The 21,582-nt window shown below is 38.5% G+C and overlaps 1 protein-coding gene across 4 annotated transcripts in view; it reads left to right on the forward strand.

Annotated features, from left to right (window-relative positions):
• The first annotated feature begins 2,250 nt into the window (after positions 1-2,250).
• The window catches only part of ylpm1 (YLP motif containing 1), a 31,281-nt gene continuing 11,949 nt past the window's right edge, over positions 2,251-21,582 (forward strand). For 2 of the 4 annotated variants that reach the window (XM_035910510.2, XM_006797137.3), the window contains exons 1-19: positions 2,251-3,128; positions 4,091-4,318; positions 5,102-5,140; positions 6,248-6,436; positions 7,547-8,058; positions 8,262-10,913; positions 11,120-11,243; positions 11,480-11,621; positions 11,704-11,793; positions 12,297-12,465; positions 12,578-12,601; positions 12,718-12,908; positions 13,000-13,151; positions 13,240-13,302; positions 13,503-13,622; positions 13,706-13,882; positions 13,964-14,047; positions 14,169-14,252; positions 14,349-14,423. In XM_035910510.2, coding sequence (XP_035766403.2) covers positions 2,562-3,128; positions 4,091-4,318; positions 5,102-5,140; positions 6,248-6,436; positions 7,547-8,058; positions 8,262-10,913; positions 11,120-11,243; positions 11,480-11,621; positions 11,704-11,793; positions 12,297-12,465; positions 12,578-12,601; positions 12,718-12,908; positions 13,000-13,151; positions 13,240-13,302; positions 13,503-13,622; positions 13,706-13,882; positions 13,964-14,047; positions 14,169-14,252; positions 14,349-14,423 — 5,682 coding nt within the window. In that variant the 5' untranslated portion in view covers positions 2,251-2,561. The remainder of the gene's footprint in view (positions 3,129-4,090; positions 4,319-5,101; positions 5,141-6,247; positions 6,437-7,546; positions 8,059-8,261; positions 10,914-11,119; positions 11,244-11,479; positions 11,622-11,703; positions 11,794-12,296; positions 12,466-12,577; positions 12,602-12,717; positions 12,909-12,999; positions 13,152-13,239; positions 13,303-13,502; positions 13,623-13,705; positions 13,883-13,963; positions 14,048-14,168; positions 14,253-14,348; positions 14,424-21,582) is intronic. The other 2 variants (XM_006797140.3, XM_006797139.3) reach the window with 2 other exon arrangements.

Here is a 21,582-nt window from a genome sequence, read left to right on the forward strand (position 1 = left end):
GTGCTGGCACAGCGGTTTAGGTGATGCCCTTTAATGCACTCTATCTTATCAGTCCACAGCATCGCTCCTATTCAAACCAGTGTTTGATTGAGCAGTGTGATGTTGTTTGGGCCTTACACGGGGAATAGTTTATAGAGGCACCGTCTCTAATTTGTGAATTGAGGTATTATAGAGGAGACAATTAGACAGAGGTTCGATCGGCATATCGAGGCTCGGATGCTGACAGTCAAGAGAAGGCTTTCAAATGTCATACCAATTAATCTATCCAGCCATCAAACAATATTCTGGAAACAAAGTCAGGGGGGGCGATCAATCCACATCACTTTTCTCCTCACCGGGTTATGGGAAAATTGATTTGTCAAACAAAGCATTTTGGAAGCAGTGCATGGACTTGTTTGGGATCCATTAGCCTCCATTGAGCATTTTGTTTAACATAGGATTTTCATCTCAGAGAAAATGCCGTGTCCTCAATACTGTGAGCTACAACTTTACGATTTCTGATTTCTTTGTTCTTGCTTAGAAAGCTTTCTAAACTGCTGATGAAGATCGAAAAGGGGCTAACTTCTTCACTTTCTTTACATGTCTAAGAGTTGATAAATATTTAAATGATATAGTTTCAACCCAGCTTTCAACGCACCATAAAAATATATATGACAATAAGCGTCAAACGTTTCTCCTATCCAAAAGCATTGGTCCCTAGTGTCACCATTATTGTGTACTGTGGGGTTATTCTGCCATCCAATACAGTGTGGCTGCCCTAAGCTCTATCATGAATCCTCTGTGCTGTGTATTGTACTAAGACAGAACTGTATCACATTGTGCCCGTCATGCTGTTTTAGAGGGGAGAGAACTTCCTCTATGGGATTTCTCCCACCCCCATCCCCTGATAATGTATCTCTCCCTAAAGGCTAGGCCTCCGTGACCTTGTCTTATTCATCGAGGGCGTCTTAAGTGAAAGAACTGAATCCTGAATGGGCCATTTCCCCTCTTTTAACACCCCTTGAATGTCATCAGTGAAATATGAAGTCATTAGGCGATATTAAAACACTGCTGACAAACTAATTAACGGGAGACATTAAACAGGACCAGCTTGATTAATCCGCTTTAACGATTATTTTTAAGTGGTTCTGGTCAAAATTAATACAGATTTACTGGTGATCTTAAGAAAAAAAATACTCTTATGTGTATCAGACCTCAAGGGCAACCTAAAGTCACTGGTCCTTTACCCACCACAGATCTCATCCTGTACGCTGCTAAACCCACTTCAAACACAGCCTGAACTCCCACAGTTGGTTTCTCAGTCAATGGATAAAACTTACGGAACTATATGAAAACACTCATAGACTGTACATACAGTCTGTGGACACACACACACGGGTAGATGGATGGATGGATGGATGGATGGATGGAACTCACATTGCAGAATAATATTGATAATAAAAAAAAGTATTTTCATATCATCTCATATAGAATTTTTTACTCAGTACAATGTAATAAAACATTTCTGTGAATACTTCTTGTTGGTTTATATTTCTAATTAGTGATGGGATGGCTTTTACAATTTGCATTGTGTGACCTTTCAGTCCAAAATCGTTAAGTGGTCAATTTTTTCCAGTAATAATAATAATAATGATAATAATAATGATGATAATAATAATAATAATTTGTTTGGACTTTTGTATGTTATTTTGTTTTGTTTGTTTGTTTGTTTTTTGAGAGGGGGGGAGACGACGACGACGCTGGAATGTGCTTGTAAATGTCTCCCTCTTGTGGTAATAGAACAAAACAGCAACGAAAGTATGTGTTCCGAGATGGCATGAAAACTCAGCAAGTGATCAGAAAAAAAGCAGACGCCTTTCATTTATTTATTTATGTATTTAATTGAGTGTTTTGCATCCATAAGAATAACTTGTTTCTCTATTATGGTACAAATGCTTGATTAGGTAGATATCAACAATTAAAACAGATGCTTTGACTAAAGACCTTTTGATTACTGATGGGCAACACTGATACAGATAATATATAATCATTATCATAGATCATAACAACAACAACAACAACAACAACAATAATAATGATCAGAAAAAAGAAGCAGACGCTAACAACAATAAAAAACAAAAAATAAAACTATTTTACAGATCAAACAAAAGACAAAAAATGTAATGTATTGTTAAGTTAAAAATGTATATACTGCAGATAACTTAAAAAATATATCACGATTAAACGTTCAGCGCTTGACCGGATGTCATCATCTAATGTGTGATGTGTTTCCGTCATCAGCAGTATGTGTGCCGTCTAATGTCGGTCGCTCAACTGCAAAACCGTATGAACATTTTTCTAATATAGTTTCACAGCGTTACATCATATCCTACAACGGATAGCTGTTATTTAATCTGTGTTGATATCTTTATTTAATGTGTTGGTGCTCAGTGGGGAAATTAGAATGTAGCCGTCGTTTTGTTTAAAAAACGTAGGTCGACGTTAGCTGTTAGCTTTGGAAGCCGCTCTGAGCTAGGCTGTATGTGCCTCCACAAAGGCCGTGTGCTGCTTTGTTTTCAACGATGTATCCCACCTGGGGGAATTACGGTGCACCTCAGTCCCAAAACTATGGAGGTGCTGGGCCCCGTAAGCCACTGGCTGGCAGCCACACTGGCCAGGCTCCCGGATTCAGCGGTTTCGAGGCCTCCTCCAGCGGCTCGTTGTTTTCCAGCTTGCAGGAGCAGCACCTCCAGCAGATGCAGCAGCTGCAGATGCTCCACCAGAAACAGCTCCAGTCTGTATTACAACACGGCAACAATGCCAATACTGCTGCTCCTGCATACGGCGTTGCACACGCTGGTGGGTACATGGGGTCGTCGTGGCGTCCAGAAGGACCTGCACATGTAGACAGCGGCGCTGGCGCTCAGTCCTACTTTAAACCAGAAGAGACTTCAGCGACGAGAGTACCCCCTGCTCCCAACCAGGGTCACCAGCAGCCTCCTCCACTTCCTCCGCAACCGCATCCCACCGATACCCAGCCTGTGCCTCCCCCTCCAGAGCCGCAGCCATCAAAGCCACCAGAGAACAGCAGTCCTCCCAAACCCAAGGAGGCCCCCACGGCAGAAGACGAGAAATCCTTACCGTTGCAGGTAATGGCTTTTAGTGTTGAATTGCTAATAATATACATGAAATTAGTAAATAACAAAGGCGTATGAAGGTACATTGCACTATTTAACAGGAAAACACCATTCAACCCAAGTTAGTGAAGATTACAATATATTATTATTTTTAAAATGTAATTTTCAGCTAGGGAAGCTTGGACCCTAATTTGATATTTTACTGTTAAGCCACCTGATTCTTAATAATACCACCAAGTAAATATCCTGAGCTTTTTAATCTGAAGTATAAATTTAAGAGAAGTGTGACATATTCTTAACTTCCTAGCCTTCTTAACTTAAGAAGGCACAACATAAAAAAAATCCTACTCCTTTGTTTTTGTATCTAAGTATGAATCGGCATTGAACAAATACAAACAATGTAAGCACCAGAGGATAAACACTTTCACTTTGAATAGGCAAGTCATGGATTGTGGCCACAGATAAAAGTTTGTTTTTCTGTAGCCTAACGTGTACGAAAAGGTACATCTGGCATATATTTTAGGGCTTATGGACAAAAAAATTATACAAAATGGTTCACAAAGCATACCAGGTAGAGGGAAAGTTAATAGCCTCTTCATAGACTCTTCACCCAAGCACATACACCAGTTTCCTTAGTTGTTCTTCTGAAGTGTTTTTGTACACCATCTTTATCAAATAGAGGTGCATGTGAGAATACAGACAGATTGGTGACTATTAGATCCTTAACCTGTAAGATACTTAAAAAATAGACTTTGTGATGTTTGATAGGAGAGTAATGCAGATGATATTCTTGTATACCCCTAGGTAGTTTCCTGACAGAAAACACACAGAGTATTTCCAGCACTGTGAAGATATTAGAAGCAAGTAATTTACTGGGAAAAAAGGAAAACTGTTCAGACCTAATTCTCCTGTAATTGTCCAAGATTATTGTGTGAAAATGGCTGAACAGATCTTCTTGTAATTGTTTCTGCAAGGAGCAGCAGCAGCTCTGGTACAAACAGCATCTTCAGAATCTGCAGAAACTGAAGCAAGAGAGAGCCAAACAGAATCAGAAAGATGGAGATGGCTCTTTTTCCCTGCCACCACCCCCAGGCAAAACAGCTCCTCCGCCCCCTCCATTAGAACCACCAAAAAGCACACCACCACCGCCGCCGCCTAAAGAGGAACCTCCAACACCGCCACCACTACCTGAGGAAGTAAGGGTAAGAATTCCTACACCATTGGATGCATAAACAGTGAACGCCATCAATTTGCACATTAATATCTTATTAGTTAGTATTAGTTTGCTACAATGAAAGCAGTGCAAAATCTGTTGGAATTTGTAAGTGATATCAGTTTTCAATAGAGCTAAACTCTAAAAGTGAGCTTAACCCACACATCTCTGTAGGATTATCTGGATTTCTGCTTGAGGCTAGCATGTCAAGGCTTCCAGTTACAAATGTGACTTGCATTGTGGATAATATATAAGGAGTAACACATAAAAAGTTTCCTAATTTGATAATTTTTTTTTAAATAATTTGCGATACGACGTACTATTAAAATATTGCATAAGTCATAAAATAAATTTTAACAGCATGGCTTTATCTTTGTGAATTAAAGGTTGGTGTGTGCTCAAAGTTTATATTATAGGTTTGTCAAACTAAATATATGAATAATAATAAAATAATAATGCATTTGAATGCTGTAATGGACAATTACTGCACCGAATTCTGTGGAAATCTGAGATCATTATTATTTTATTTATTTATTTATTTATTTATTTTGCACATTATTAATGAAGGCTTTACCTCTACCAGCAACTATTCAAGAAGCAGTCACAGATAAAATGTTTGTCCGTTTGCCTGGGAATTTAAGCAAGTTGCATAGTGTTAACATTACCAGTGTTTTATTCAATAGCCTTTAAGAACACACCACAACCAGTATTAAGAGAAATTAGTTTGTTCCTGAATCTAAACACTGTTTATATTGTTTACATAAATTTACAGAGTGAAAATGTAGGAAAACCACCTACATTTACAGACACAGTAAGTCACACTACCCATTCTGCCATTATTGTAGTGTTCCTCGATAAACTCACTGGATACTTCATTAGGTACACGTTTTTAGTACTGGTTTGGACCCACTTTTTCCTTCAGAACGACCTTAATTTATCATGGGATAGATTGAACAAATTCCTGGAAACATTCCTTTAAGATATTGGTTCATATAGACATGATGGGATCATACAGATGCTGCAGATTTGGTGGCTGTACATCATTGTTGGGAATTTCCCATTCTACCACATCCTAAAGGTTCTTTATTGGATTGAGATTTGGTGAGCGGCGAGGTCATTTGAGTACAGTGAACTTGTTGTCATGTCTTCTGCTTCTATAGTGTATCTGCCTAAAAGTGTTGTGCCTTCAGAGATGCTCATCTGCATATCTTGGAAGAACAAGTAGTTATTTAAGTTACTGTTCCCTTCTTATTGGCTTGAAGCAATCAGACCATTATCCTTTGTCCTCTGGCATCAACAAGGCACCTTGAAGAAAATTATCCCTTACTAGATAATTTCTCTTTTGGACCATTCACTGCAAACCCTAGAAAAAAGAAAATGATTGAAAATGCATGATTTTGAGTCACTTAAATCACCTTTCGTCCCCACTCTGATGCTCAGTTCAAACTTCAGCAGGTCATCTGGACCATGACCTCATACTGAAATACATATTTGCTGCCATTTAGTTGCTAATTAGAAATTTGCGTTAACAACCAGATAAACAGGTATACCTAATGAAGTAGCGGGTCAGTGTATTTTATCCCATTGTTTGTGTTAACTGCCATAATATGAAATAAGTGGCTTAAGTGTGCAGGAATCAACAACTTTCATTCATCCTTCCCATTGTAATTGTAATAGTGTTTGTAATGGCTCTTTCCCAGTTATAGTACTCATCCCATGTCCAATATTTAAGCAATATGAGCAGTATTTTAAGGCACTCTTACCTAAAATGCTTTTTGTTCTCAGTAGTGTCTTGGATTCATTGTAAAGTAATTTCCTTCCCTTCATTACAAACTGCATACACTTTTTTTTAAGAAAAATTATTTGTGATTTACAGTTATATACCTTGCTATAATTTTTTTCTTGTTTCTGTTTAAAGCCTGAAGTACCAAAAGACCCAGAGGAAGCTGCTCGCCTTCAGCAGTTACAGGCTGCAGCAGCACACTGGCAACAGGTTCAACAGCAGAGAGCCGGTTTACAATATCAGGCTCTCATGCAACAACATGAGAAGCTTCAGCAGATTCTGGAGCAATACCAACGCCTCATTCAACAGCCTGCAAACCTACAGGTAGGTAAATGGCCAATGGCATCTTGATGGCCAATAGGTTTTCAGTTTCATGTGTAATGTCTGAGTAATTACTTTGTTATAACTTATGTACAGTTGTAATTACGTTGTTATAACTGTATGTACAGTTGTAATTACTTTGTTATTACTGTATGTACAGTTGCATGGAAATATTTAAGCAGTGACACAGCTTCCATGATTCCTCCTATGCACTTTTGGACCATTCTCTTTAAACTCTAGAAGATGGTATTGTGGGAAAACTCTTGGGGTGCAACAGCTTTGTTACAGTTGGCTTAATATGAGCGCACAGCATATCCTTATACATGTCTGAAGTCAATGGGATTCACATCATCCCTAAACATATAGTGAAGCATGCCCATGTATCATATTGCTTCGACTGTGTTTGATAGGTGGTGTTATGCTTTGAATCATGAGCTGGTCCCAGCTTTCTTTGTGCTTTCTGCTGATTATTCTGTATTCTGTCTGGCTTTTTGTTTTTTGGTAGGTTCAGCCATTCTCCATTTTAAGGCTGATGAATAGTTTGCGCCTGGTGTTAAACCTTCTGTATTTACTGTTATAAAGTCTTCTCTTGGTGACTTGTAAAATTATATGTTTACCTGTTGCAGTTTGTGCTACACTTGGCTGTTTTTTGGGGATAGTTTGCTTTTTGTCTTCACCACGGAAAAGCTCATGTGTTATCATCCACTTCTGTTGTCTGTAGTGAATCTCCAGGCCTTGTTGACTTGCAGAGCAGCGTAAAAACTTGCTACTAATGCTTTCTGCATATCACATGGGATTTGTTTTATATTTGCAGCCTAAGGATGATCTGTTTTCATTAGTAGTTTGTTAGATATTGTGTTGTGCTTTCACACCAACCTTTTACCTTCTTAATTAGTTTAGAATTAAAGAATAGCTCAATTCTGTCCATAAAATATCTTTTGAATCATTAACCCAGTTACGTTGGTTTCTAAAAAGAATGTATTTCCTATTAAAAAGCAAAGCCCTAAACCCTTCATTCAATTTGGGTACAAACCCAAATGTGTTTTTCTAAATACTTATCCTATCTGCATGTAAAATTAAGCAATAAATAATCACCAAAATTCTCTTTTGCAGTCAATGTCTGCAGAATTGCAGCTGAGGCACTACGAAATGCAACAGCAACAGTTCACACCTCTATTCCAAGACTGGAATCACTCCTTCACCCTGTGGTATGAGCAATTCCAGAGCTATCCTCATAAAGACCAACTACAGGATTATGGGCATCAGTGGAAACAGTGGAAGGAACAGATGAATGCAACAAATGCCCACCTTCAAGAAAGAGTGGCTACTCTCACTGCCATGGTACCGTTTGCGTCAAGCCAATATAATAGTGGAATGATGGGACAGTATGGCCAGTACCCTGTACAAGACACGCCTTTGCAGCAGTCAGTAAACCCAGGTATACAGCAGACCCCTGTTACTGTTGGTCCAAGACTTCAAGGTCCACAGCCTACTGGTTTTGTAACACATTCAGAATCACCTGCTGTGCCCTCAGTTCGAGGAAGTGCCCCTAGTGGCATAGGAGTCCAACCCCCAGTTCCCCCAGTTGTCCAGCCACCAAGTTTCAACAATGTCAGGGGTCCACGGTAAGTTGTAATTGTCTTTTATTACTATGTGTTACTATGTTTTGCTCAGTTATACATTTGGTTATATTTATCTTTTAAAAGCACATCTTTATATAAAATTGCTTCATATTTAATTGTAATTATTGTTTTCTATAAATGGGGTGTTTTGTTTTGTTTTTATTAAAATTTTTGTTTTTGTTTTGTTATTTTGTTTTATTTCCCAGGGTAAACAACCCCAGATTTGAACAACCACAGCAGCAATTTGATGGACCTCCAAGGTTTGACCAGCCACATCAGCGATTTGATGGACCCCCAAGGTTTGACCAACCGCAACAGCGATTTGATGGGCCTCCAAGATTTGACCACCCACAACAACGCTTTGATGGTCCTCCAAGGTTTGACCAACCACCTAACCGTTTTGATGGTCCCCCTCGATTTGACCAACCAAGGCACCGTTTTGATGGTCCACCTAGATTCGATCAACAACGGCAACGGTTTGATGGACCGCCCAGATTTGATCAACCTCGATTTGGGCAGCCACCTAGGTTTGATTCCACAAGGCTCACTGGCCCTTCACCTCGTCTTGAATGTCCACCAAAGCTTCAAGAAAAACAGCAGCAAGGAATGCTGCCTAAGGTGGAACCAGTCACTCCGCAACCTCCAACTCCAGATTCTAAGACTCCAGAAAAATCGTCTGATAAGCCGCTATCTGAAAATGAAAAAGATAAATTGAAATTGGTTGATAAGAGCGCTTCTGAAGATATGACAGATGACAACCTACTTTCAACTGAGGGTTTTTTTGTCCAAAGTGAACCAATTCCTCAGACATTACAAACAGATACAAAACCTGAGGATTCAAATAGCAGTGTTACTTTGGACAAAGGTGAAAAATCTGAACCTGTTAACAGTAAGCCCTCTGTAAATACTAGTTCTGCTGTTACATCAAACACTACAACACAAAATTCGCACAAACCAGATGGACCACTGGGAAACAGCAAACCACCACAGATTCCAAAGTCCTCAGGAATCCAACCAGAGCCACAAAAGCAGTCAAAACTAGATCCTCCAAAACCTCCCCCTGGTCGGGGACGAGGCCAGCCCCCAGTGCCTAGCCAGGTGCGCGGACGAGGACGTGGGCAGAGGAGCAGTGGAGAGTTTAAGGGACAAAACACTGTACCAATTGGGGAAGAGATGGGAGAAATGCCTTATGATTACATGCCCCCTGAAGAAAATGTGGGTATGCAAGAAGAACAAGAAAACTACTATTGGCAAGATCCTTCACATGAACAGTTTGGTGGTGAGGAATCAGAAATGCCCCCAGAAGAAATGTGGATGCCAGAAGAACATCACTTCACAGAGGAAGAGTATTATCAAGAGCCAATAGGGGGACCCCACATGGGGAGAGGTGGGCCTCCAATGATGAGAGGAAGGCCCCCAATGCCTAGAGGTGGTCCTCCTATGGGAAGAGGTGGTCCTCCCATGGGAAGAGGTGGACCCCCTATGGGTCGGGGAGGTCCTCCTATGGGTCGAGGAGGACCACCAATGGGTAGGGGAGGACCACCAATGGTTAGGGGAGGGCCACCAATGGGCAGAGGTGGACCACCAATGGGTAGAGGTGGACCACCAATGGGTAGAGGTGGACCACCCATGGCCAGAGGAGGTCCACCTATGGCCAGAGGAGGTCCACCTATGGGAAGAGGATTACCCATGGGAAGAGGAGGACCACCTATGGGAAGGGAAGAACCAGTGGACAGACACTGGGAAGAAGCTGAATCAAATGAGTACTTAGAGGATGAAGACCCTTACTGGATTGAAAGGAGACCACCAATGAGAGGCATGAGACCTCCATTTCCTCCTGGTCGGGGTCGTCCCCCACGTGGTCACCCTGGTTTCATGCTTCAAGGACGAGGCCGCCCCCATTTCCCACCACATGGGCCAATAGATCACGAGCCATTAGGCCACGGAATGGAATCTGATGATTCCAATATGGATCCATCAATGCATCCCATGTACCATGGACATGAACCCGCTAGCCATGCGATGCATCCTGACGTAGGACGAGGCAGGCGTCGTGTGCCACCACCACCTCATGAAATGATAGATCATTTGGAGGAGCCAATGTACGATGAGGAAACGGAGGGAGAATTAGATTGGCAGCCACCACCTGGCAGAGGTCCTCCACCACCTCCACATGAGATACTAGATAGGGATGGACTGAGGAGGAGACCTATGGGTCGGGGAATAGGAAGAGGCATGTGGCCGCCAGGTCCAACACATGAGGATTATGAAGAAGGTTATAAAGAGGGTTATGCTGTAGATTATGATCATGGGGAAGATGGGTATCGCTGTCGGCCACCACCAGACTATCGTCCTGATGACTGTCGTCGTGATGCCAGGTATCATGAGTCTGAGTGGGACAGAGAGCATGCACTCTCAGAGAGGGACTATCCCCCCCGCAAGGCACCATCAGAGCCATTCAGAGAACCCCACTGGCAAGAGGAAAGAGAAAGAGGTCACCCATATCAATATGATGAACTTGAGCGGGGGAGAGGAGAACTCAGAATTCGTGAATACAGGGACGAGCCACCTTACCGGAAGGATGAACCATCTTACCCACCTCCTTCAGACTGGGATAGGCCTTCCAGACGTCCTCCACTGCCAGAGAGAGGGTATCCAATAGACTATGAAGATCGTAGACCTCGCTATGAGGAACAAAGAGAAGAAATTCCTTTACATATACCTCCACCTGCAGCTGCACCTGTCACAAACCTACCTGAGAGTTCAGTTGAAGCAGCCAGTGGAGCAAATGTACTTGCCCTTTCCCAACGCCAACATGAGATCATCTTGAAAGCTGCTCAAGAGCTTAAACTAATAAGGTAATTTCTAAACATTTACCATTGATTAGGCAAACAAAAACTAGCATCTATCCATGTGATTTACAATTATTTTATTTTCTTAGATTGAAAAAAAAAAATTTTCTTTGGTTTTTTTGTTGAAACTCCATAATTTCACACATTCATTTCTGTTTTAATTTATGGTTAAATCATCTGTTTTAACTTAACAATTCCTTTCGGGTCCACAGGGAATTGCAGGAGGGTAAAACCTCTGGTAGTGAATCAAAGCCTGCACAAACTGATGTTCTGCCAGATCTGCCTGCTGGTCTTCTTGGATTAGAGATTCCACCAGAAGTCAGGAATGTTCTGAAGGTAAATAAAAATCAATTTTATTATTTTAGTCTGCTTGGTGTGACTACATTGATGTAAAAAGACCAAGATAATTGATTATGTTGATTCAAATCCCATCTGTTTTGTTTTCATCTATTTAGATATTTTTTCCTTGTTTTCTCTTTTCTCATAAAATACAATACAATACATAGAATTTTTTTCCTCCATTTTCTTTTAGTTTTACTGTTAGATCATTCTAATATCACATATGTTCCCAGGGTATGACTGCAACAACTCAAACAACTGCAGCTGAATCTGTGCCTCTCGATATAAAATCTACTGCCACACATTATCAGCCGTCATTCCCTGCACCTGCAGTGCCGGTTATTCCAAAGACGGTTGATTATGGTCATGGTCATGGTATGAGCAGCGTGTAGTACTTTTTTTTGTTTGTTTCCAAATGATGTTTTGGATTTATACTGATGTGCACTTGATATTTTAGAGCCTGGAACCACAGTTGAGCGGATCTCTTATGGTGAGAGGATTGTGTTGAGGCCTGACCCAGTGCCATCGGACCGGGGCTATGAAAAGGGTAGGTTTCAGTTGTATAATGTGAGGTTGGGCAATTTACTCAATAGTCTAATTTTCCTGTTGTCCCAACATGGGATCAATTGCTGGAAGGATGGGTCACCAATCAGGATCCACTAATCCTGTGTGACTGAAACACAAAAAAATTCAGCAGCAAAACAATTCTGAGAAAAACATACAAAATGATGATTTATTTCTCACTTCCACCATAGGCATAAGCTTTGGTGGATGCTAAACAACAAAAGCTGATTTCAAGCAAACATTATGCCAGCTAATGTCAGGCTTGCATGTCCTAAAAATCAGGCTTTCCCTCAAAAAAAAAAAACAGTCAATAGATTGAATAGAGAAGTTAACTAAAATCCTGCATATATATATATATATATATATATATATATATATATATATATATATATATATATATATATATATATATATATATATATATATATATATATAAATTATTTTATTTTTTCTAATACATGGTTATTAACTACTTGATTCTCCTAGAACCACTCAGAGATCCTTACGGCAGAGACCCATATTACGAAAGACGATCAGACCCTTACATGGACCGCCGGGAGTACAGCAGAGAGAGGGAATTATACAGAGAGAAGCCAGAATATGAAAGAGAAAGATTTGACAGGGAGCGCTACCCCCTGAGAGAAAGAGATGACAGGTAAGAAGCGTCTTTACCGTTACTGACAGCATTTTTTCCTAACTATGGAGTAGTGTGCTGCTTCTTTATATATATAATATTGTTTTTTATTTGTCTGTATTTTTGATTCAAGCACTCAGGCCATGAATGATGAAAGGTACTATATCACATTGTGTCATACACTGTGATAAGTCTTCACTGTGCCTTTGTGCTAGTCTGAAATATGAAGTTCTGTTGATGAAATGAAACTTATTATGCCCCCATTGTCTGTAGATCTCCACTGGCGTCTTCTCTACGTTCCGGATACAGGGAGAGGGACCGGGATGTTCGAGATAGGGACCGAAGTGGCAGCCGTGATCCAGATGAACATTATGGGAGGCCAGGTTATGATAGACCTCCATATGAGCGTGCTATACTTGAGCGTACTGGGCCTGAACGTTACAGCCATAGCCCATCACCTTACAGTAAGTTGAACATGAGGTAACTCAGGGTAAATTGGTAAAGTAAATATCAAATAAGAAAATCTAAGCTTAAGATTTTTTTTTTATCCTATAGTGGACAGAAGAAGTTATCCAGATGACAGAGGGCCCCCCACTGCACCACCAGTCCCACCTCCGCAACCTCCCCCACGTGTTGAGAAGAAGCCAGAAATCAAGAATATCGACGATATCCTTAAACTACCTGGCAGATTGTCTCGCCCTGAAAGGGTACCAACTACCACTGCGATCTTAATTCATGCATCAATACCCCACTCTTTAAATGAGCAGCACTCATTGAAGTTCTCTATTTTAACAGATTGTCATAATCATGAGGGGGCTTCCAGGAAGCGGAAAAACCCATGTTGCAAAGCTCATACGGGTGAGTCGAGTCCTTCTAGCAAATTATAGGGTTGTGTAATTTGATTGTAAGCTAAATGAACTTTTATAATAAGTGCACAAACAGTAGAACCCTTACTTATAGACTGTCTTTATGTGTCATTAGGTTTCAACATAATAAATGCTCTTTTGTAACGACACAAAATCTTAAATACTCTTTTCTGTCTTGTGGACAATGTTAAGGACAAAGAGGTTGAATGTGGCGGTGCACCTCCCCGAGTTCTTGTTTTAGATGATTATTTCATGACAGAGGTTGAGAAAGTTGAGAAGGACCCAGACACTGGGAAGAGGGTCAAAAAAAAGGTAAGTCTGACAGATGAATTGCAAAGAACATGCACTAAAGCAAAACACATGCACGATGTAATGCAGAAAAACCTGTCTTGCAGGCTATGGAGTACGAGTATGAGCCGGAGATGGAGGATACTTACCGGAGCAGCATGCTTAAAACGTTTAAGAAAACCTTGGATGATGGCTTTTTTCCCTTCATTATTTTAGACACTATTAATGACAGGGTTAAACATTTTGATCAGTTCTGGAGTGCAGCTAAAACTAAAGGCTTTGAGGTGAGTTATATTAATGAGAGAGCCAGAAAAACACTCCTGTCTGCCCTGTGCTAAAAAAGGATTTGTTTCTCTCATTTCAAGGTGTATTTGGCTGAAATCACTGCAGACACTCAGACTTGTGCAAAGCGGAATGTCCATGGGCGCACGCTTAAGGATATAATGAAGGTCTATAAGATCACTTAGCTGATCTCAAATACAGAGATATTTGTTTGGACTGCAAAAAGGGTAACGTTTACTAAACGTATAGATGCAGCGTACACTTCTCAATGATACATTCTGTATACAGATGTCTAATAACTGGGAGCCTTCACCACGTCACATGGTGCGCTTGGATGTCCGGTCCCTGCTGCAGGATGCTGCTATAGAGGAGGTGAAATTTTTCAGTCTTGACAAAAATCAGAAAATTACACTTCTACTTTGTTGCTAATTAAGATAAACCAACATGTGCTTGTTGTATTTTTTTTAGGTTGAAATGGAAGATTTCAATCCTGATGACGAGCCCAAGGAACCCAAGAGAGAAGAAGAAGAAGAGAGTGATCTGGTAGGACATGAAAAGCTTCACTCAATAAATGCGTGGTTCTTAGATTCATATCCACTATTTTTTTTCCCATCTTCCATACAAGGCTTATCCAGTAATTTTTACACAAGTCATTAGTGTTATCTCGCCACTTCTTGTTTCAGCAAGGTGAGTTTTATGTCTCAAATGAAAAGCAAAACAGGTGAAATTCGTGGAAACTGTCAGGTTCATTCAAAATAATTAGGCCCGTGCTCTTTTGTGTTTATGTAGCAATTAGAAAATTTACAGTGAAGCTCAAAGAAGAGCAGGGAAAATAGTACCAAGACTGAAACATATATGATATGTATAGCTGGAGCAGTCCATTAACTAAAGGAGGACAGTACCCCTTTAGTGTTATGGTTTTATTTTTATTTTTTCTAGCATTTGCTCAGGTGTCCATGACTGACTTAGTTCAAAATAATTTTCATGCTCACCTTAATGTCAGGGATTAAAAAATGGCTTTAAATGGTTGCTACCTCATGAGAAACTGTCTCACTTCAGTGTCATGATTCTGGTGAAACCAAAACCAGTTGCTCAGTTTTGGTTTCCTTTTATTTTTAAGGCACACTTTATCTAGACAAATCACACGTAACACAACCCTATAAAATATTTCTCATTGTGCAAAATGTATTTACTCCTTACCACCCGCTTTTATTTTGTATGCCGTTACTACAAAGTTGAAAATTTTTTGAGAAAGAATTGACATCAATTTTTCTGCCAAATTTTGCACCCGAGGTCAACAGTGCCTTGAAATGCAGTGCAGTTGAGTTATATTTTAAAAGGAGGTAACACAGCTGTAAAGATTTTCTAACCTGGGCAAATTTGAGTAATGGACTTTTTTTTTTTCTATCTAGAATGGTAAAATGAAACTTTCTCTTCACTGTTTGATGAAGCCTTTAAAGCTGTACCACATAAAATACCAACGTCTAAAAGTTTCCAAACGTGTTTCATACAGTATCAAATTCAGTGGCTTGTTCCCACATTGGACTGCTGGGAAAACGTTTATGAACTCATGAATAAAAATTCAGTAAACCAGTTTCAAGTTAAACTCTCAATTTATTAAATTAAAACTATTATGTTTTGTTTCTGTTTTTTTCTAATATTCGCAAAACATCCCGGGAGCAACACGTTCTTAAAACATACACTATATTTGATGGTTAATAAAGTTTTATTTAATCTTAAATAAATAAATAACTGAATTTCCTGGAGGAACCCACCTGAGGGATTAATCAAGTTTTCTCTAATCTAAACTATATTGACAAAAATATTGGGCCACCTATATATACTAGACCTGCTGCTGATTTTATGGCATTCCATGCAAAATTTGTCTTCCCTTTGGATCTGTAACAGCTTCCACTTTTCTGGAAGAGCATTTGTGAGGTTGAGCACTGATGTTTCACGAGAGCATTCCTGGGCATGCTCATGGTGAAACAGAAAAGGGCATTCCTCCTAACTATTCCCACAAAGATGGAAGCAGAGAATTGTCCAAAATAGCTTGGTAAGATACAGCATTAAGTTTTCCCTCACTGAGAGAGAAAGAAAAACAAGCCATAGTATTATTCAGTAAGTTTTGGTCTAATTCTTTTGTCCATATAGTGCAGAGGAATTTAATTAAAATTTAAGGAGGTCCACTTGAGAAAATCTCTTTAAATATAACATAAAGCACAAATCAACAATGTTTATATATGTTTATTATATTAAACATCATATTAATTTTCACTATGAACTGGAGGGAGTTTTAGTAATAAAATAGTAATAATAATAATAATAATAGTAAAATGTTCTTTGCTCATTTCAAGTAAAATAAGGTTTACAGTCATAAATGTAAAAAATAGAGCTTTTGAAAAAATTATAGTTGCATTTCCTGTTTTCTTAATTTTTCCTTGACTACATTTCGCTTCTCAGCTTCAACCCCTTTTTTCTCAGTCTAGTACTCTGACTTACTTCTCCAGACTTATGCATCTCGTCTCCTTGCAGAGTTTTCTGTTTTCACACACACTCTGAATAAACAGTTTGCTTAGCTAAGTAGCATCACCTGGGATGAATTAGTAAGATGTTTTTTCTGTGCACATAAACTGACTGCTATAAAGACAAAGGAAAAGGATGTGCATCTTAAAATAGCCTTAACTTAAATACAAGAAAAGCTACACAGAGTAAAATAGAAACAGTCCATCAGTTTAGTAATAGGTCTGGATTTGGGTCTGGACTGCAAGTGTATTCACTCATGCTGGTTTTTCTGAAGTAGCACAGGCAGTCTTGGGTAAAAAGACTGACTTTAGTTAAATATATTTTAAATGGCATGATAAAGTTCCCAACTAAACCTATCCTGCTTGGAGTAGGAAATGGCTCATTCAACAACACTATAAACAGTCAGTATTAATAATTACATAAAAATATCTTAATTATTTTCATTTTTATTTCTTCCATTATAATATAAAGATGAGCTCCTGTCCCATGTTGTTAACTGAGACAGTTAACATTTGTGGTGTTAGAGCCGTTTGCAGGCTTTGGGGGATTATTTCATTCCAAACTACTTTTTAAAATCTTTTGTTTAGTGGTTTTTGTTTTATTATTTACCCTGTTTGTACTTTTTATGGCTTTTAGTAGTTTTATGAAATGAATTATGAGAGATTTATCCTGCTAAATTGTTAATATTAGTTCATATGTATTGTGATTACGTATTGAAAATTTTCCAGTGCAGACCATTTTTATGCAGGTGTGTTCTCCTTTGTGTGCATATGTCATAATTATAAACTTGACAGATTTTTTTTTTTTTTTTTGCATATGGCTTCATTTTATTGATACTGAGATAATTTATGTAAATAACTTAATGAATAAAGAAAAAAAGAAATTCTAAAACATTAAAGTAACAGACACTATAGAGATTGACAGACCACGTGATTTTCGCGCATTGCATGCCGGTAACTCGTGGCAAAACAATCCAAGTACCACATCAAATGCAAGCATTTGCAGCACCGCAAAACGTTCATTCTTCGGTTCCAATACCTTCTTGATTTTTCTTTGCCCCCCAAAAAAGTTATGTACAAAACGAAGGAGAACAATGCCGGTCTGTACAAAGACAGACTTGATGAAAAGTCAAAGAAAAGATACGAGGAAAAAATCAAAGGAGTGAAAGGTTTATACCCTTACGAGCACACAGAGTGGACAAAATACGTTAGCGTGCTGCCCAACTTTCACCACGCTCATATTTATAATTATACGGTTCTTGGAGTGAGTGCATACACTCATGGAGTTTAGTAACTTCAGGTCAGATGGGTACAGGACCATGAAATGCACCATGTAGAACGAAAGACCATCGTACGTATCATAAGTTTACCAGTCTCACAAATCGTCTTCATAAATACACATTCGTTAACCGTTTATTAATAGGACCTTTAAGCTCAACGGTAATTAATTAGTAGTGGAAATAATTTCTGGTTCGCATTACAGAAATGTAGCAGTGACAATAATACTGTATGCTGTAATTGTACTGGGCAATTAGTGATACAAAAAAACCTGTTTTATCCTGTGAATAAAAGTATATGTTTTTGTCAATGTACCATGGTAATAACAGAATTGAAACACAATATTCTGTCAGGACAATTCACTATTTATGCACAATAAACAAAGGAGCAATTTCTGTTCAGCGCCAGACTTGCTTGTAACCTATATCACCAATTATGTTAAGAAAAATTACATATTAACTACAACAGAAGACTGACCTTTGTGGAAATGCTTGGAGCAGACTAACCTGTGAGCTGGAGTGTTCTGGGACATTATATTTGGTCTTTGAATGGCTGCAATCCAGGCCATCCGTCACCTCTTTTTACTTCAGAAACATGGCTCGAATAATTTCTCTTCAATGACGTAATCCGATAAAAAAACGATCTCTTTACCCGTCAACTTCCCGTGACTGTCATGCGACCGGCTATTGCAGTTAATAATACAACCGCTTCTTGACAGTTTTTTGTGTTTCTTTTTATTGCTGTGTAACTGATTTCAATTGAAAGCCTGCGTGCGCTAGTACCTCTTGCCACGAGTTCCCAGAATTCTTTGCGGTTTTACCCTTGAATGACGTCACATTTTCAATCTCTATTGCGGTTGTTGTAATTTAAAGTTAAAAAATCCAATGTTATATAGGACTATGTCATTTTACAAAATATTATTTATATTCAAAGTTATTTTTGTTCTTATTTATTTAAATATTGTTTGGTACTTAAACCACCAGGTCATTGATTTCTCTGAGTATGGTCTATTATTTATGAAATTAAAAGATAAAAATATGGATTGTGCAGAAATGTGCAGTCTGTCATAGGACAAACAGAAAAAAACACTAATGTGTAAGGCTGTTTTGACCACTTCAGTCCTGCAGTCCCACACAAAACCTGTGTTATCTTTTTTTTTGCTGTTTTGTCAAACTAAGATTAACAGTCCATGTAAACTGCAGGTCTCAAACTGCTCTGACATTGAATCAAATTGGGTCACTTTGAAGGGGCGCCATGTTTGTTTGATTATCAGAGCTGTCACTGTAAAATTTAGTTCTTTACATTTTTGTTGATAAATGCTTAGAGGTGAGACATCTAAACTTCAGAGTTAATTTGAAATGAACAAAACAGTTTTAATTGTTTTTACTTAACCTCCTGAGACCCTATGTGCACATTTTAGCTTTTCTGCACTTCATTCTGCTCAGTATTTTTGGTACATTATGTACTATGTACAACTAACATTTTGAGTTTAGATTTTATTCTTAAATTCTATATTGCGATGTTAGTACAGAAGATGTAGCTATGGGAAAGTATTTAATCAAATTTAACAGACTGCTCAGATATCAAACTGTGTGACAGCTCACCTGTCTAAAGTGAAGTATACAAAATTCTGACACATCTAGTCTCCATGTTAAATATAATTTATTATAACTAGATAATGAAGTTGTGCAAAAACATAAGCTTGCTTGTTTGGAAACCCCGGTGGGATTTATTCTGCTGCTGGTATCTAAGAAGAAAAGGTCAAAGACTGCTTTAAAAAGCTGGAAGCAACCAGCTAACTTCAGTTTTGGATTGTAGCCCAATCGACAGTTTAACAGACTCATTAATTCAACCTGTGGCAAACTCTGTTTTTGTATGGTGTTGTAACTTGTGATTTAAAGACAATTCAAACAGTAATAGATAGTAAGAATTCTAGAGCAGAGTGGATGAGGGGGAAAAAATTATCTCTTAATTTTATGTATTTATATAACAGGATCCTGGCTTTGAGGTGAGATTACAGACACCATATGCGAGTGTTTTACTGTAGTTTTTTCCCCCCCTCTTGTTCTTTTTTTTCAAGCATCTTGAGATGCAGGTGACAGTGGTCCTCTTGATAGAATTTAGTCCAAGTTGGGGGAGCTTTTAGGATTTATGTGTGTGAAGCGTGGCTACCACCCTGAGCACCAAAAAACTTCTTTGTATAAATGGTATTTGAAATGTAGTTTTCCTTAAAATAAGCCATAAAAATCCAGTTTCAATCATACAAATACAATTTGCTATGAAAGGATAGTCATCTAACAGAACATAGATAAAATGTACTCTACACACATTACAGAGGCTGGGTACTGGCTCATAGGAAAGCCAGATGTACACAATATTTGATAAGCTTCCACACAAAGCCCACACCTTACCTGCAATGACTCACACTTTGGCAAAGCCAACAGTGTTCTGACATCAAGCATACCCAAAGTACACAACCATTATACAACAGCCGCAAAGCATTGTTATTATGAAAGACATCATTTACAGAATAATATCTGCCACTGTCAATTATATAAGTAAAACCAGGACATCAGATCATCACGCAACAACTAATATTAGGCTAATGTGTATTTAACGCTATAGTTGGTGAAAAAAGGATAAGCATAAGAGAATGGATGGATGTTCTTAATCTCATTCTTGTACTCCAAAAGTGCTTTTTACTTGTGATTCACTGATGACACTTTTTATCATGTGTATCTCCAGTCACTGGAGGTACTTGGGCCATCATCAAGTTAACTGTAGCTGCTACAGTTAACTTGAGTGCTCATTTTTTCTCCTGTTCATCCGTCTGTTGTCAGTTTATTCCTAGAATTGAGGGCAACCTCAAGTCCAGTTTGGAATTACGTTTGGATTTCCAAACTGTCTCTTGCTGGATTGGTCTCTTGTGGAGGTACTGTGAAAAACAGATGTGAGCAAGTGTGCCTTAAAAAAAACCAAAAAAACAAGAAGAAAACATTGACATCCCTTAAGACATCGAGCCCCAGGGTCTTTTGTACAAATAGGCTTTTTGGGGTAACTGCATATAAGCTCAAATTGATCCTAAAATGGTTAATGCAATGTGCCTATGTTAGGTTGAGCAACAGAGGTTTGTGTATTTCCCTCTTATTTACTATTTGTTAAACATCAACTTTAACCAGAAATGTAAAGGGGAAAAATCACTTTATAAAACTGATGATTGTCTTTTGGGCAAAGGCCAAATTATCTTAAAGCCCTGCAGAAAGCTGACGTGTTCAAATGCCATCATATCAAATGAAGACAAATACCTGAGCTATTTTCTTTTCTTTTAAAAAAAATATTTCATCTAATTTAATCGTCGAAGGAATACATTCACATTTAAAACAAAAGGAATATGTATAGTTTGTCACGTTTTTCTTTTTTTTGTGTGATATTTGAGATGATGGGCATATGTTAAAAAATCTTCAATTAAAAAGAGGTTTCTCTAAAAGGATACTAATCCTAAAGCCATCAGTGTGCCAGTTGCATTTTAACTTTTCCAAAAAAAACCACGGCACTTGGGCCTTTCACAGGGTAATGCAGCAAAGTAAATAAAAGATAAGGATTTGTACAAGTCTGCATTGATCGAAAACTTGATCTAATAGGTGCATATACTTGAGGATGTTGGTAATCAATCGCATATAACATGTTTTTGGTGTTTTTGATTAATTTTCACAGAAAACAAAATCTGTTTGTTTGTTTTTTTCCTTTCTTTTCCTACAAAGCATTCAGTAACTGCTGGAGGGTAATATAAGCAGTACTTAACCAGTATTTTGAATATTTTAAATAACATTTTAAAATGGCATTCATTCAGTGACTTCAGTAGGTAATAATAATAATGTGCAACTAAAAATCAAAACAGA

Source organism: Neolamprologus brichardi, chromosome 15 (assembly GCF_056152115.1).
Source record: "Neolamprologus brichardi isolate AB-2024 chromosome 15, ASM5615211v1, whole genome shotgun sequence".
NCBI classification, from domain to species: domain Eukaryota; kingdom Metazoa; phylum Chordata; class Actinopteri; order Cichliformes; family Cichlidae; genus Neolamprologus; species Neolamprologus brichardi.